General features: G+C 42.3%; 1 protein-coding gene across 1 annotated transcript in view; it reads right to left on the bottom strand.

Moving 5' to 3' along the window:
* The window catches only part of LOC115145983 (tyrosine-protein kinase receptor TYRO3-like), a 32,653-nt gene that overhangs the window by 13,449 nt on the left and 900 nt on the right, over positions 1 to 18,304 (bottom strand). Inside the window, exons 2-7 of the mRNA XM_029687713.2 lie at positions 13,735 to 13,918; positions 6,592 to 6,692; positions 5,316 to 5,486; positions 2,458 to 2,544; positions 2,134 to 2,249; positions 1,415 to 1,595 (exon numbers count right to left, since the gene is read on the bottom strand). Coding sequence (XP_029543573.2) covers positions 1,415 to 1,595; positions 2,134 to 2,249; positions 2,458 to 2,544; positions 5,316 to 5,486; positions 6,592 to 6,692; positions 13,735 to 13,918 — 840 coding nt within the window. The remainder of the gene's footprint in view (positions 1 to 1,414; positions 1,596 to 2,133; positions 2,250 to 2,457; positions 2,545 to 5,315; positions 5,487 to 6,591; positions 6,693 to 13,734; positions 13,919 to 18,304) is intronic.

Genomic DNA, 18,304 nt, shown 5'->3' with positions numbered 1-18,304 from the left:
AGCATGTCTACAACAGCATTCTGCAGTGATATGCCATCCCACCTGATTTGCACTTAGTGGGACTATCATTTGTTTTTCAACAGGACAATGACCCAACACACCTCCAGGCTGTGTAAGGTGCTATTTGACCAAGAAGGAGAGTGGAGTGCTGCATCAGATGATCTGGCCTCCACAATCACCCGACCTCAACCCAAATGAGATGGTTTGGGATGAGTTGGACCGCAGAGTGAAGGAAAAACAGCCAACAAGTGCTTTGCATATGTGGGAAATCCTTCAAGACTGTTGTAAAAGCATTCCAGGTGAAGCTGGTTGAGAGAATGCCAAGAGTGTGCAAAGCTGTCATCAAGGCAAAGTGTGGCTACTTTGAAGAACCTAAAATATATTTTGATTTGTTTAACACTTTTTTGCTTACTAGATGATTCCATAGATATTATTTCATAGTTTTTATTTCTTCACTATTATTCTACAACCTGGAAAATTGTATAAATAAAGAAAAACCCTTGAATGAGTATGCGTGTCCAAACTTTTGACTGGTACTGTATGTCAATGCGGTCACTGTAAACTTGTGCTACTGCCATCAAGCAGTTCATTATTTAAAACACCATCTGCTCCAAAACTCAGGAGAGATTTGCAAGGAGAGGGAAATCACTAATCAATCAGTATCTTTGACCTAACAGCACTCACTAAAAATTGGTTGATCTCTAAGAGTGAGAGCCCATAGTCTCCCTGTAGTGGTATTCCTGACCAGCGTGTGGGGACACTGAGGCAACAGGCCTTAGTTCAGCACTGCAACACATTGATTTGTATTGAGGGCATGCACAATGGTTCATTGTACCAACAGTACTGGAATCAACTGGCCTGTGTCCAGCACTGCCAGTTTACCATCAAGGTCACCCCCAGAAACCCCAACTGCACTGCTCCCCTCATCAGACTCCCTCCCATGACCACATCCTAAACTTTGCTGCATGTATGTACCCCTTATCTCAACAACAAACCATATTTAAAACCTATCAAATTAGACTGCACCCTATATAAAAGTTAAAGGATTTAGTTCATGTTCTAGTACTTTGACAGTGTAACAACTTTGAAAAGTCAGCTGTGAGGCACAGAGGGCCAACAAACATGAAGCATTACGTTATATTCCCATTGTGATAAGGTTGCCACTTGCCATATTGTTGCATGAATCATCATGTGCTTTTGATGTCCAGCTGGTGAAGTGGTTGGTTGACCATGTGTGTATACTAAATTGCACCCTATTCCCTAAGTGGTGCACTACTTTTGACCGGGGGCCCATAAATAGTGCAATGGGGAATAGGGAATAGGGTGACATTTGGGGCGTACCCAATGACAAAAAAACAGTTGATGAACAAAAGAGCTGATATGTAATTATGTATTCTATTGGCTGGATGCCCACCTGCTTCTGGTGTCTGAAAGTCCAGCCAGCCAGAGAATAGGGAGGTCCCAACCTCATTGTCACAGCACACTCGAACACTGTAGTTGGAGTAGCAGCTCAGCCCACTGAGGATCTGTTGGAATGGTGGAACCTTTACACGCTGGTCCAGAAGTTCCACCTTCCTCCCAGAGTTCTTAGACATCTGCAAGAGGAAGGAAGGAAGGAAAACATTCCATAAGGGTGAAAGTTCAAGGACAAATGTCAGAGCGTGTGGGAAAAAAATGCATGATATGTCATCCATCTTTTGAGGTGAAATTCTCGTGTTTTCGTCAGCAAATTCTTTCATTCAAAGAACGAAAAATAATAATACTCAAGGCGCTGCCCCCCCCAAAATAAAGAATTACTTTCATTTTCTCAATCTTGACTAAGCATTGATCCAAGGCATGAATCTCAATTTTGATGGTTGTCACTCCCATCCTAAATTGCACTGACAGACGACTTTCAACAAACACATCTCTTAAAAATGTGTAAATATATTTAACTGCTGACTGAGTGTGTCAGTTTGCTGTCATATTCCATGACTGCTTTATTGAACATCCACATATAAGAATTCAGTCACAGGGTTATTTGATTAAGGAATTTAGCCAAATCCACAGCACTGGCCAGCCATCTCAGTTGTGCCGGTTTAGTTCCTTTTTATCTGTGGGACTGGAGTATTAGAATATAATACAATTCTTTACCTGGATGGTGCAGGCCGACAGGTCAGAGTGTCCAGTGAAGCCTGGGCTCCAGGCCAGCGTGACATTGTTCTCCACCATGTGGACCACCTGCACACCTTTAGGGGCTGCTGGGAGGACTGCAGTCAAAGAAAAAGACGGGGATTTAGATTTACTAACATCCAACTCTGCACAGGAGCTGGACGAGGAGCAGACAAAAAGAGCTAAGTAACAGCAGCGTACTGCGATGTGCATTGACTAGCCGGTCTTCATCAGGCAGCATATTCAATTTGAAAAGCAAATGCCTTGGTCACACATGACAGCACTGAATATTCATGAATTAGTCACCTTTAATGTGCACAGTGCCTGTTCGCGATACTGAGATACCTCTGGCATTCTTGGCTTCGCAGTAGAACTTGATGCTGTTATTCACACCTACAGGGAAAGGGAACAGAGGTGGGAGACATGTTAAGTGAGGTACGCAAACCAGAGCCCTTTAAAAAGGGGAGGGTTCAGTCGATGCCAAAAGAGTGAATTAAACCAGTCCCCTGCTACTATGCCTGACCAACAGTTTGTTTCTCCCATGTAAATGAGTCATTTTCACACTGGGAACAGTATGAAATGCATACCACAGTGGGTTACTAATATATATATATATATATAGGAATGTATCATCTGGATTTCCACAACCTCAGCGGCAACTGGTGGTGAAATTGCCACATCTCCAGACTTCCTAGAAATCTTGTGCACTGAAAAAACCTGTATTTTATTCACGCCTAACTTGGATAAGGATCTAAGGGTTTTCGAAACCACCAATTTGCACAAACCAGCTACTGAAACTACAGCACGGAAACACAAAGAGTGCACAAGGAATAACTCCTAACCTAGACCGACATTGTTAAGCCTGGTATCACTTTCCTAATCCTTCATGACAAACACAGTTACAGGAAGGCTTGTGTTGTGTGTGTGTGCGCGCGCACGCATTTTACTATCCTTGCAGGGACCAGAAGTCCTCACAAGGATAGTAAAACAAGGACAATTTGGATAAGTGGGGACATTTCACCGGTCCCCACAAGGAAAATGTTATTTTAGGCTTAGGGGTTAGGTTTAGGGTTACAAGTCGGGTAAAGGTGAGGTTAAGGGTAAGGGAAATAGAATTTTGAATGAGAATCAATTGTTAGTAAAAAACAAACGTGTGTGTGTGTACACTGTACAGTACAGTGAACAATATCAGGCAATAAGGGCCACTACCTGGTTAGTCATCCACTGACTGACAGAAAAACATGCCAGGGTCATAACAGGGAACCATCAGCTGGACTGAAACACATCTGGTTACTCTCACATTCCAAGGAAACATCAGTCTCTGGTAGCCAGATAGGAAAAAATCAGCACCTGTTAAGTGGAGTATCTGGCTACTTCATTCCTGACTCAGAGTTAGAACTCAGCAGCAAAGTCTTTGTATCCATCCCAAATGGCACCCTCTTCCCTATTTAGTGCACTACTTTTGACCAGAGCCCTGGGGCCAGTTAAATAGGACAGAGGAACTAAACCAGCTAAACATAAGCAGGAAATGAAGGAGGAGAGCCACTAAGGCGAAAGGCTTACATATCACGAGAAGGGAATGAATCAGACTTCCAATGAACAATCCACTGGCTGGTGTCTACACGTATCAAACATTTACACTTGTACGCGTTCTCAACCAATTACAGCGCATTTCCACTCTCAAGTCATAACATTTGTTCTTTCTGATAAGGGGAATCATTACAGGTTTCCCTATCTATAGCCAACAAGAAAACACGTCATACAGTGCTGTGCCCATAGACAAAAAAACACTGTGTATTTACTCGTAGACATCAGCATAGCATAGACATAACATCAGAGTGTAAACCCTCAGAGGAAAGCGCAAGAAAGCCCTTCATTAGCATTCCACCCACTGAGAATAACCTTTGGCTTCGTTCTACCATTAAAACAGTTCTATTTCCAACTCACGCACAAATCTCTAAGAGCAGCTTGAAAGCCATAAAACCATGATCCCTTGCTTGCAAAGTATGACTAATGTCTGAGTTGCTCTTACATAAGACGGATGGCGGTCCACCTTTTTGAACTAACAGCACTAACAGTCTGATCAGACATATGATTCATATGCCATTTTCTGGCTTGTTAAATCAATAGAGGATATTTCTCAATCGTCTTTCATCAGTTCCTGAAATCTGGAACAGCAGTGGAGAAGGTGGAATGTTTTATGTTCCTCGTTGTACACATCACCGACAAAACTGAAATGGTCCACGCACACAGACAGTGTTGTGAAGAAGGCGCAATAGCACCTCTTGAACCTCCGGAGGCTGAAGAAATGTGGCTTGTCACCAAAAACCCTCACTAACTTCTACAGGTGCACAATTGAGAGCATCCTGTCGGGCTGTATCACCGCCTGGTACGGCAACTTCACCGCCCACAACCACAGGTCTCTCCAGAGGGTGGTGCGGTCTGCACAATGCATCACCGGGGGCAAAATAGCTGCCCTCCAGGACACCTACAAACCCCGATGTCACAGGAAGGCAAACAAAAAAAATCAAGGACAATAACCAGCCGAGCCACTACCGGTTCACCCCGCTTCCATCCAGACGGCGAGGTCTGTACAGGTGCAAAGCTGGGAACGTGAGACTGAAAAATACAGCTTCTATCTCAAGGCCAGACTGTTAAACAGCCAATCACTAGCACAGAGAGGCTGCTGCCTACGTACAGACTTGAAATCATTGGCCACTTTAATAAATGGAACACTAGTCACTTTAATAATGGCACTTTAATGTTCCCATATCTTGCATTACTCATCTCAAATGTATATGCACTGTATCCTTCACTATCTACCCTTTACTATCTATTGTATCTAAGCTGCGCTGTCACTGCTCATCCATGTATTTTATATATTCTCATCCCATTCCTTTACTAGATTGTGTGCATTAGGTTTTGTTGTGGAATTGTTAAATATTACCTGTTAGATAGTGCTGCACTGTCGGCTCTAGAGGCACAAGCATTTCGCTGCACTCGCAATAACATCTGCTAATCATGTGTATGTGACCAATAAAATTGAGTGTCTGAGGTGAGGCATCTCAGATCTTCTCCTCCAATGTGTTTTGAGAAGAAGGCGAGGAGACAGGATGCACGGATTTGAGGAAAGACTAAAGAGAAACAGCCCGGTAGAGACTTACCGTTAACACGGAGTACAGATGGCGAGGAGGTGGCATCACCCTTCTGTACTCCCCCCAGCCACCAGAGCACCTCCACAGGGTCCGGGGGGCCCACAGCAGCACACGTCAGGTTAAAGGGCACCCTAGGGAACGTGGCTACATCTTGGGGCTCAAGTATAAAGTTGGGGACACCTGGAGATGGATGGGGAGAGAGCGAGAGCGAGGTAAATCCATTTGAATTCAATTACTTTTTGACAGCATCCCTTTTGACTTGAATGAAACCTTCCATACATATTTGCCCATTGTGGAATTGCTCAGAAAGTGACTTTTTGGACCGGAATGCCAAAACATTCAAGAGATAGAAGGTGCTTAAAAATGGTCAATTGTCAACAACCAAAAATCATTTAAAAGTGCATTTGCATATGTTGTAGGTTAGACTGACCCTAATTGACATAATCTGAGGTGTTTGGGTTGTGCCCGCCATTGGTCCAATACAGGGTTGTTGTCATGTTTTGGCTGATAAATTCTATTCCCATTTTAGTACATTTAAATGTCAACTTTCAAAATGGTACCACAAAGACGGTTGGAGGTCCGCACATCAGAGAATGTTGACTTGAATGGGAATATCTGTTGTTTTAAATTATGTCAACCCTCCATAGGAAACCCAGCAAAAACCATAGAAATATAGATCGAATACACATGACCATTTAAGTTGACAGACGGTGGGTGGACCAGCGGCCATCTTTGAGGTAGTAAAAAATTCAATGGTGTACCAGATACATTGCAGGGATAGGTCCATTCTATTAATTATATTTCTAGGACTAAAATGGTCACCCACCCTGTATTCAAGAGCTTGTTGTGTCTCAACCGATGGCGGGCACAACAAACACCTCAGATGTAAAGTAGGGTGTAAGCTACAACATCTGCAAATATGAAGGGAAAAAAAAAATCTGAATTTTTACTAATAACCGTTAAAAGGTAAAACAAAGGAAAATAGTTTCACAGCCCTGTTTGAAGCTTTTACATGATATCAAATTCAACCGTTTATGTTTTCCAGTGATGAAAACTTGGAAGTCTCATGGTATGAAAAACGGATCAACTTTGAGCACCTTTATCTCCTGAATTGTTCGGCGTTCAGGTGCAAAGAGTCACTTTCTGACCACTTCTTCCATAGGCAAAAATGTATGGAATGTTTGGTTTAAATCAAAAGGGATGTTGTCAAAAATGTATCGAATTCAAATGGATTTACCAAGACACAGGCATACAGACAGAGGGCTAAAAGTATTGATTGATTTACCCTCGACTGTTATCCAGGCGGGCTCAGAGGAGATGGTCAAGCCATGGAACTCTACCTCACACCAGTACTTCCCTGCATCCTGTTGCTGGACAGACTTCACACTGAAACCACCCGGACAGACAGACACTCAGTGATCCCCCTAGTACTTTACATGAGATGCTAAATAATGCACATTTCAAAATGATAGAGGAGGCGAGACCCATTAGGCCACATTTAGGTAAAAGCCCATCACATAATTGGGTAGGAGACAAAAAGGACAATAAAACAAAGATAATAACCCCTTGAGGATATGTTGAGAGATGGAGTAGGACCCTAACTAATTGGATCAATGAACTAGCTTGGGGCAGGAGTACACTGTGCATTTGTGTTAGGAGTCACTCAGGAAATCACTGTGAGCATTGACAGGTCATATTCACTCATAGGTTTGGTACATTACTTTCTAAACGTAATTCAGTACAGTTACCTGTCCAATTGTAATCTGATTACATTCAATTACTTTCCCCTTAAGAGGCATCCTGCAATACATGTCGTTCAATTTTTAAAAGTTTACATAGCTGGCCATATATGGATATTCAATTTTATTTATTTATTTATTTATTTTATTTATGGGTTGGTTATGTAGGCTTCTTCTAACCCATCGCTTTCTACTACATATAATACAATTAAATGATATATTTACATTAAAAACCAAGGTCTATTAGAATTCCAGTCATTCCAATAAATGTTATACCCTTTGATCTTCAAGAATAGGACTTGGAAATATGGAAGTATAGATTAGCCAAATTGCTTTATCTGAGCTTAACCCCAAAACTAAGGACTTATTAGCCTGCCCTACTCTGTTGTTGATGACCAGGTGGCGAATCGCATCTCTGCATGTCTGGCAGACATATCAGTGTGGATGACGGATCACCACCTCAAGCTGAACCTCGGCAAGACGGAGCTGCTCTTCCTCCCGGGGAAGGACTGCCCGTTCCATGATCTCGCCATCACGGTTGACAACTCCATTGTGTCCTCCTCCCAGAGCGCTAAGAACCTTGGCGTGATCCTGGACAACACCCTGTCGTTCTCAACTAACATCAAGGCGGTGGCCCGTTCCTGTAGGTTCATGCTCTACAACATCCGCAGAGTACGACCCTGCCTCACACAGGAAGCGGCGCAGGTCCTAATCCAGGCACTTGTCATCTCCCGTCTGGATTACTGCAACTCGCTGTTGGCTGGGCTCCCTGCCTGTGCCATTAAAACCCCTACAACTCATCCAGAACGCCGCAGCCCGTCTGGTGTTCAACCTTCCCAAGTTCTCTCACGTCACCCCGCTCCTCCGCTCTCTCCACTGGCTTCCAGTTGAAGCTCGCATCCGCTACAAGACCATGGTGCTTGCCTACGGAGCTGTGAGGGGAACGCACCTCAGTACCTCCAGGCTCTGATCAGGCCCTACACCCAAACAAGGGCACTGCGTTCATCCACCTCTGGCCTGCTCGCCTCCCTACCACTGAGGAAGTACAGTTCCCGCTCAGCCCAGTCAAAACTGTTCGCTGCTCTGGCCCCCCAATGGTGGAACAAACTCCCTCACGACGCCAGGACAGCGGAGTCAATCACCACCTTCCGGAGACACCTGAAACCCCACCTCTTTAAGGAATACCTAGGATAGGATAAAGTAATCCTTCTCACCCCCCCCTTAAAAGATTTAGATGCACTATTGTAAAGTGGCTGTTCCACTGGATGTCATAAGGTGAACGCACCAATTTGTAAGTCGCTCTGGATAAGAGCGTCTGCTAAATGACTTAAATGTAAATGTTGTTTATGATTTTGTTGTCATGGAGGACTGATTGGGCTTAAAAAACAAATGCTACCTGAAATGGCATGCTTTGAGCACTACTGAAAAGTGCTATTTGCATTTGCTATAGGCCTATTGTTTACCTTTTTGTTGGTGACACTATAATATCTTGATAATATGCAGATGTTTAAGGGCAAATCCACAGAGGAAACCATAACAAAACGGACACCCGCCTCTGTTTTGGTAAAAAGCTGAGGGTTGGGCCTGGAGAAATGTAACCCCTCTCAGATTAAGACACCGCTATGGATGCAAGGACTGTTTTAACCATGTTATGAGGCTATACAGTGTTTGTTTACATTTACAGTGTTTACAAACGTTGGAGTAAAACAAGCTTATATTTTGGGTTCTCATGCAGTGTGACAGTTGAACTAAGCTCATGAGGCATTTATAAGTTATATTCTTCAAGAATCAAAAATATATATAATTTATAAATCCAAAAATGAATGTTGCAACAACAGATTGCCCATTTAAGTCTATCAAAAGTGTGCGAGTGTGAGCATGTGTCCATTAGGCCTATGCATTTTAAAAATAATAATAATAATCAGCATGAATTTGTTGAGCATTAAAAAATACCCATTTTTATTCCATAGGCTGTGATCTGCACTATGCAGCTGTTGCATGAGCGCATGTCACTGACTGTCCACTGGATTAAAAAAATAATGATTGGTAGGCAGTTTAAACTTCTTGAATTCAACCATTATTGGGTTCAAATACACATTTAGATGTGTGAACAGCCATCCACAAACAACCACAATCCGTAAGGCGCAAATAGCTAAATGAGAGAGCAGCAGTGTGATTCACATCAATGAGCTATGTAGACATCATAATAAGTTAAATCCGTATCGCCTTAGACTACACCCCTGCTGTCATCCTTACCCCCAAGTGTTTATTCAAGTTGGATGATCTTTGGATGCCGACAGCAGTCGCACCATTTGAAGACATAGCTTGGCCTGTAGCCTACAAAAGCCTATTCCTGCTCTTTTCCCGCGATCCATCGAACACATTTGGTGTGTCATCAGAGTGGTCTCTGACTTGTGGTCAGACTCTCTCAGGTGGAACAAACTTAAATTTGCGCCTTTTTTCAATGCTGATTTGAATGTCATTGAGAAAACAGAAGCGTCAAATATTTTTTCCCACAAACATCCTTTCTGAATTTAAAAGTAATCATCTAGTTTTTCAAAAGTATCTTTAATTGGATTACAATATTTTTGATGGTAATGTAACGGATTACAGTTACCGTTTTTTTGTAATCTGTTACTCCCCAACCCTGCCCACTTCTGACACCAATCATCACCAAACTCACCACTCCAACCATTGAAGGACAAGTCACTAGACCATAGAAATATGATAGATATAAATGTAGAATGATTTCTATCACATCATTCTAGTTCTTTAGACTAGACACAGCATACGGTGAATGTCCCTGGTATCTAGGACATTCGTGTCTGTGTGATGAGCAGGAAACAGGGAAAATGTTTCAGACTTTAGAGAGATCCAACTGAAAGACCTTCGAGCTTCAGTGCATGAGATGAACAGAAACGGCTACCAATGGCGATGAAAGTTCACTTTACCAGCAGGTCCAGCAGTCTGCCTCCAGCTTTACGTAACTCACAGACAGATGCAGCTGACTGCATTACAATCCCCTCTTCGGGGTCTGGTTTACGGTAAGGGTAGACCCCTTGCTGTCTCCACTCCAGCCATGTTATTTACAGTTTTTTTTTCTCTTTCTGACAGGGATAAAGACTCCCCAAGCCGATTATTAAACCTCCCCCCAACACCACCCAAAACCTGCTGAAAACCTGTAAGTTCTACTCTGCCATATTTAGCAGACCTGCGTTAAAAAACGATCTGAAATAATTAGCTTGATTAAGCTTACCCATTGCAATTTGACCGAATAGAAATTCCCAGAAGTGAAAAACCCACCTATATGGCATTTCAGGCAGGCCAAAGCAAACACTAAGTATTTTGAAAGATTTAAAATAGTATTTAAACCTAGGTCTGATGTTGAGCCTCTTGGTGGTAAGAGTAGGTAACAACACAACCTCCACGCTGATCCTCAACACAGGTGCCCCTCAGGGATGCGTGCTCAGTCCCCTCCTGTAGTCCCTGTTCACTCATGACGGCACGGCCAGGCACGACTCCAACACCATCATTAAGTTTGCCGATGACACAACAGTGGTAGGCCTGATCACCGACAACGATGAGACAACCTATAGGGAGGAGGTCAGAGACCTGGCCGTGTGGTGCCAGAATAACAACCTATCCCTCAACGTAACCAAGACAAAGCAGATGATTGTGGACTACAGGAAAAAGAGGACCGAGCACGCCCCCATTCTCATCGACGGGGCTGCAGTGGAGCAGGTTGAGAGCTTCAAGTTCCTTGGCGTCCACATCACCAACAAACTAACCTGGTCCAAGCACACTAAGAGTCGTGAAGAGGGCACGGCAAAACCTATTCCCCCTCAGGAGACAGAAAAGATTTGGCATGGGTCTGAAGGGTTAAAGTTGATTTTGGGGGTCTTCTAAAGACCCCCACCATTGATTATGTTGTTATTAATTTGCTTACGTGCTATTATACTTATGCTCACTGTATAGCTGAATATTGAGGCCTCTGTCTGTGTCTAGCTCTCTGCCAAAACCCGCAGCCCCGCGTCTGTGAGAAAAGGTGAGATAAGGGACGGAGGGTGATAGCGAGAGAGAACGACAGCGTCTGTTTTTCTCTGCAACAAGGGCAGATTTGCATACTGCTGAGACAGGTTCTCAGAAACCTTGTGTTGAGAATAACTTGTTCTTTTAGCTGCACATGCAGGTTTTGACATAGGAGACATTTTGAGTGTTCCTTATTTGTTAAGTAAACAACAGAACCCAGAAAAGTGGAACCAACAGGTCCCAGGTCCTCAAAAGGTTCTACTGCTGCACCATTGAGAGCGTACTGGTTGCATCACTGCCTGGTACGGCAACTGGCCCAGTACATCACTGGGGCAAAGCTTCCTGCCATCCAGGACCTCTATACCAGGTGGTGTCAGAGGAAGGCGCAAAAAATATGTCAAAAGCTCCAGCCACCCTAGTCATAGACTGTTTCTGCTGCTGCATGGCAAAAGTTTACCAGAGCGCCAAGTCTAGGTCCAAAACACTTCTAAACAGCTTCTACCCCCAAGCCATAAGACTCCTGAACACCTAATCAAATGGCTACCCATTTGACTATTTGCATCCCCCCCCCCCCTTTAACATCACTGCTACTCTCTGTTGTTATCATCTATGCAGTCACCTTAATAACTCTACCTACATGTACATATTACCTCAATTAACCGGTGCCCCTGCACATTGACTCTGTACCGGTAGCCCCTGTATATAGCCTCCACATCGACTCTGTACCGGTAGCCCCTGTATATAGCCTCCACATTGACTCTGTACCGGTAGCCCCTGTATATAGCCTCCACATCGACTCTGTACCGGTACCCCCTGTATATAGCCTCCACATCGACTCTGTACCGGTAGCCCCTGTATATAGCCTCCACATTGACTCTGTACCGGTAGCCCCTGTATATAGCCTCCACATTGACTCTGTACCGGTAGCCCCTGTATATAGCCTCCACATTGACTCTGTACCGGTAGCCCCTGTATATAGCCTCCACATTGACTCTGTACCGGTACCCCCTGTATATAGCCTCCACATTGACTCTGTACCGGTAGCCCCTGTATATAGCCTCCACATCGACTCTGTACCGGTACCCCCTGTATATAGCCTCCACATTGACTCTGTACCGGTAGCCCCTGTATATAGCCTCCACATTGACTCTGTACCGGTAGCCCCTGTATATAGCCTCCACATTGACTCTGTACCGGTAGCCCCTGTATATAGCCTCCACATTTGACTCTGTACCGGTACCCCCTGTATATAGCCTCCACATTGACTCTGTACCGGTAGCCCCTGTATATAACCTCCACATCGACTCTGTACCGGTAGCCCCTGTATATAGCCTCCACATTGACTCTGTACCGGTAGCCCCTGTATATAGCCTCCACATTGACTCTGTACCGGTAGCCCCTGTATATAGCCTCCACATTGACTCTGTACCGGTAGCCCCTGTATATAGCCTCCACATTGACTCTGTACCGGTAGCCCTGTATATAGCCTCCACATTGACTCTGTACCGGTAGCCCCTGTATAGCCTCCACATTGACTCTGTACAGTAGCCCCTGTATATAGCCTCCACATTGACTCTGTACCGGTAGCCCCTGTATATAACCTCCACATCGACTCTGTACCGGTAGCCCCTGTATATAACCTCCACATTGACTCTGTACCCCCCTGTATATAGCCTCCACATTGACTCTGTACCCCCTGTATATAACCTCCACATTGACTCTGTACCGGTAGCCCCTGTATATAGCCTCCACATTGACTCTGTACCGGTAGCCCCTGTATATAGCCTCCACATTGACTCTGTACCGGTAGCCCCTGTATATAACCTCCACATTGACTCTGTACCGGTAGCCCCTGTATATAACCTCCACATCGACTCTGTACCGGTAGCCCCTGTATATAGCCTCCACATTGACTCTGTACCGGTAGCCCCTGTATATAGCCTCACTTGTTATTTTACTGCTGCCCCTTAATTTTTTGTTACTTTTATTTCTTATCCGTATTTTTTTTTAAATGCATTGTTGATTAGGGGCTTTGTAAGTAAGCATTTCACTGTTGTATTCGGCGCATGTGACTAATACAATTTGATTTGAGTCAGATAAAGTCTGCTCGTGTAAATTCAGTAACGTTGTCAGTCTGCCTTAAATCCAGTATTTAAGGCAGTCTGAGAACGTTATTGAATTCACACAAGAGCAAAGACTTTGAAAGATAAAAAAAGACAATGCTTTAAGCTACAATTAATGTTATTTGACCAGCTTTATGATTAAACTTAGAAGCACTTTCTCTGACTTTTCAACTAACTGGATATCTACTAGTCTCCTGTGAAGCTGATCTGGTGAGCTCAGTGCTTTGCAACACTCCAAGGAAAGGTTTGTTTCCTTGCGATAATGATGACGCTTTGCAAAAACAGCCTCCAAATGATTTCTGGTGAAATGCACTGATTACAGCAGTGTGAAATCCAATCTCTCTCTGTGCTTAGGTACTCTACTCCATCTGGTAGAACTATCTATACCCATTTGCCTAAACAATTATTAGAAATCTAAACTGAAGCATCACTCACCAATCCTTGCTCTTCCCACAAGAGCCAGAGTGACAGATAACAAGATAAAAGTTCAACATTATGTTCTCACAATAAAGTAGGAGACTGAACCAAAACGCTGACCTGTGGAAGGTCTCCCAGTGGTGTTGCTCGATGGGGATGTACATCTGGTCTGTGCTGTACAGCTTCTCCCCATCCTTCATCCACACAATCTCCGGCTCACTCAGGCCCTCGACGCAACAACCCAGGCGAGCCGTGTTGCCCTGGGTTACTGTGAGGTTGGTAGGGTTCTTGGTGAACAGGAGTCCTAGAAGTCAAAGGTCAGGACACACCAGAGTTCAATGAGTCACTGATTATTAGCCTAAGCTCATTGTGGTTGTTTCTTCTTCACTAGGGTTCCTTCACTACTTTAAAATGGCGTGGAAGAAAAGATCATGGATGGGATCTAAGGCTACGTCAGATTCCAACACACAAGCAGTAGTGAGCGTTACAGGAAAGCTAACTGGATACCCCTGAAAAAGGTAGCCGACAAAATGGTAAAGGGCAATTACATGGTAAGAATTGCCGCGGCTGTCTTTTCACTTAAAATGTATGCCAAACAAAAACCATTGATTTCAAAGTTTAAGAAACTAAACAACTGAACATGTCACAAAACCACATTCACTGGAAGAACTGTGCAGATGTAAAAGTTGTCACAGAATTTCTGTAAAATCTATTTTCTTTATGTAACCACATTTTCCAAAAACTCTTAAATATCTGCTCTGACTTACAACTCAAAGATGTCTGCAAAAATAATGGAGAGTCAGGTATGGCATGAAAGCTTGAGTTATAAAAATATATTTTGGTTATTGAACTACAGTAAGTGATGCGGATTTACACCCGGTAACCGAATTGCCGTAATATAATTTCATCATGTGTCCCTGATCTTTACTACAAAGAGATACATAATTATGGATATGAATTTCATTTTCTTCATGGTGATGTATCATAAATACGTACACAAAAAGGTAGAAATATGCAGTATCCTCTTTTGCATATTTGGGAATTATTCTATACACTGGATATTATTTTAATGAGCTCCGCCATCAAACAAGACCAAATTTGGTTGGTCCGGACCAAATCTGAACCAATCATAGGATGTTAATGTTTCACATGTACAGCACAGTAGAGTTCAGTACAGTACACTATAGTATACCGTAGTGTGCTCTACTGTGTACTGTACAACCACTCTATTCTTCTCTACTGTACAGGACTATAATCTACTTTATTTACTCTACTGAACTATATTAAAGTTTTTTGTACTGTACTGTCCAAACTTGTGAAACATAGACGTCATATTAAGAAACGCTATAGATAGAATGAAAGTAGTGTAGAGACCTACCACTACCAAAAAACTATTGGGCAACAACAAATCCAATCCCTTTTAGACAACTTCCTGGACAAAAAGTTTTACTGCAATAGCGAACATGTAAACTTGTTAGTAGAAAGTCTAAACTATATATTTGACCTTTCAGCTTCCCTATCAAATCTAAAAATGTCAAGCAGACAACCTAAGAAAATTAACAACGACAAATGGTTTGATGAAGAATGAAAAACCCTAAGAAACAAATTGAGAAACAGATCCAACCAAAAACACAGAAAACCTGGGCCTACGGCTTCACTTTGGTGAAACACTAAAACAATAAAGAAATACACTGAGAAAAAACAGTGGTGTAAAGTATTTAAGTAAAAATACTTGAAAGTACTACTTAAGTCGTATTTTGGGGTATCTGTATTATTTTGACTACTTTTACTTCACTACATTCCTAAAGAAAATAATGTACTTTTTACTCCATACATTTTCCCCTGACACCCAAAAGTACTTGTTACATTTTGAATTTTTTGTAACCTTTATTTAACTAGGCAAGTCAGTTAAAAGAACAAATTCTTATTTACAATGACGGCCTACTGGGGATTGTCTAATTCACACACTTGTCAAGAGAACAACCCTGGTCATCCCTACTGCCTCTGATCTGGCGGACTCACTAAACACATGCTTTGTTTGTAAATTATGTCTGAGTGTTGGAGAGTGCCCCTGGCTATCCACAGATAACATAATTAAATGGTCCAGTTTGCTTAATAAGGAATTTGAAATTATTTATACTTTTAATACTTAATTACAGCAATTCACTTTTGATACTTAAGTATATTTAAAACCAAATACTTTGGCTTATACTCAAGTAGTATTTTATTGGGTGACTCACTTTTACTTGAGTAATTTTCTATTAAAAGGCATCTTTACTTTTACTTAAGTATGACAACTGGCTACTTTTTCCACTGAGAAAAAATCTAAATAAATAAATCAGCTAAGTGTAATTGAAGAATCGAACCACTTCTGGGAAAATTGGCACACACTGAACAACACAAAAGCTACCCATCCAAAATGGAGATAAACCAAGACTCAAATCTTTTCAGTTCTATAACAAAAGAACAAACAACAAAAACATGTACACCACCGTTCAAAAGTTTTGGGTCACTTATAAATGTCCTGGTTTTTGAAAGAGAATCACATGTTTTGTCCATTAAAATAACACCAAATTGATCAGAAATACAGCGTAGACATTGATCATGTTTTTAATGACTATTGTAGCTGGAAACGGCTGATTTTTTATGGAATATCTACATAGGCGTACAGAGGCCCATACAGAGCAACCATCACTCCTGTGTTCCAATGGCACGTTGTGTTAGCTATCCAAGTTTAGAGGTGAAAGAAACACACACCTATTTAGACGAGGTGCTGGCTAGAAGAGTGGAACACTTAAAAAATAAAAAGGAGAGCACAACAAGTGTATCATTTTAAAAGGCTAATTGATCATTAGAAAAAGCTTTTGCACTTATGTTAGTACAGCTGAAAACTGTTGTTCTAATTAAAGAAGCAATAAAACTGTCCTTCATTAGGGCTAGTTGAGTATCTGGAGCATCAGCATTTGTGGGTTTGATTACAGGCTCAAAATGGCTAGAAACAAATACCTTGCTTCTGAAACTCGTCAGTCTTTCTTGTTCTGAGGAATGAAGGCTATTCCATGTGAGAAATTGCCAAGAAACTGAAGATCTCGTACAACGTTGTGTACTACTCCCTTCACAGAACAGCGCAAACTGGCTCTAACCAGAATAGAAAGAGGAGTGGGAGGCCCCGGTGCACAACTGAGCAAGAGGACAAGTACATTAGAGTGTCTAGTTTGAGAAACTGACGCCTCACAAGTCCTCAACTGGCAGCTTCATTAAATAGTACCCGCAAAACACCAGTCTCAACGTCAACAGTGAAGAGGCGACTCCGGGATGCTGGCCTTCTGTGTTATTTTGCCCATCTTAATCTTTTCTTTTTATTGGCCAGTCTGAGATATGGCTTTTTCTATGCAACTCTGCCTAGAAGGCCAGTATCCCGCAATCGCCTCTTCACTGTTGGTATATCTAACTTTACTTGTTACTTCTGTGAACTTTCATTATCCACCCTCCTCCTCAGTGAGAGAAATGATAAAATATCTTAGATATGTGGGTTTTTGGTAAAGGAATTACAAGACAGAGCACAATGTTTCTAAAATGTACAGAAGCCAGATATGTTATCCTAAAGTAAATACAGGCCCAAGTGTAGATAGTAGTTGGCAGCGGTCTTTTACCTCAACATTAATGTGTTTTGATGTATTTCTAATGCATTTTAAGACTTTATCTGGTAGATGTTTTCTAAACCCCTTTTCCATCTGCTTGACAAAAAAAAATAGAAGCCTTTGCTTTAAAAGTCCCCCACAAAATAAAAGTCCCCACAAGTTATTAAATTTGTGTCCACAAATGGCACACGTGCAGGACTTTTATTTTGACATGAGGTAAGCAGAGAGGAAGTTGGTCTACATCAGACCCATGTTTGGAAAGTCTGTTGAATAATATGATATTTTAGATATTTTGTCTCAAATTCCCCCCATTATAATGACCAAGCGTCCTGCCCATCTCCACAGTGAGTTGAAATGGAATTGTATTCCATTTCTGGCTTCCCACTGACTGTTTTTGTGCAACCCTATACAATTTGGAGCAATACATTTGTGTCGCTAAAAGCAGGTAAATGAAGCACTACCTTAAATTCTACAAGCAGAGTGAACGTTATCATTATATTGAATTTCCAGACCACTGATTTCACTACCATATTCATTTAAAAGTGGAGTGGGGGTGGGGAAAGACTTGGGTCAAATAGCCTAGACAGGCCTATGGAAAATACTTGGGTCAAATAGCCTAGACAGGCCTATGGAAAATACTTGGGTCAAATAGCCTAGACAGGCATATGGAAAATACTTGGGTCAAATAGCCTAGACAGGCCTATGGAAAATACTTGGGTCAAATGCATACTGTAGGCCAGGGCTCCCTAACTGGCAGCCGGCATTTGGCCCCCAGGTGGATTAATTTACCCCCCCATATTAAAACAATATATATACACACATTTTTTTTAACAATTCGGGGGGGGGGGACTGTAAAAACACCAGGAAATCAGCTCCAAGTGATTTTAATTTAAGTAATCTGTTACCAAGTATTCCCACTCATAATAGATAGACACGTGATCTTATACAAATGTAAGCAAGGTTTGAAATGATTATGTTTTAGTCAAACATATCTGTTTGGTCTTTTTGCAGTCTACAAAATATTTGTAATTATGTCGACCACCCACTCC

The sequence above is a fragment of the Oncorhynchus nerka genome, linkage group LG18, assembly GCF_034236695.1.
Source record: "Oncorhynchus nerka isolate Pitt River linkage group LG18, Oner_Uvic_2.0, whole genome shotgun sequence".
NCBI lineage: Eukaryota > Metazoa > Chordata > Actinopteri > Salmoniformes > Salmonidae > Oncorhynchus > Oncorhynchus nerka.
The sequence above is the reverse complement of the archived record's forward strand: the minus strand, read 5'-3'. Positions and strand labels throughout refer to the sequence as shown.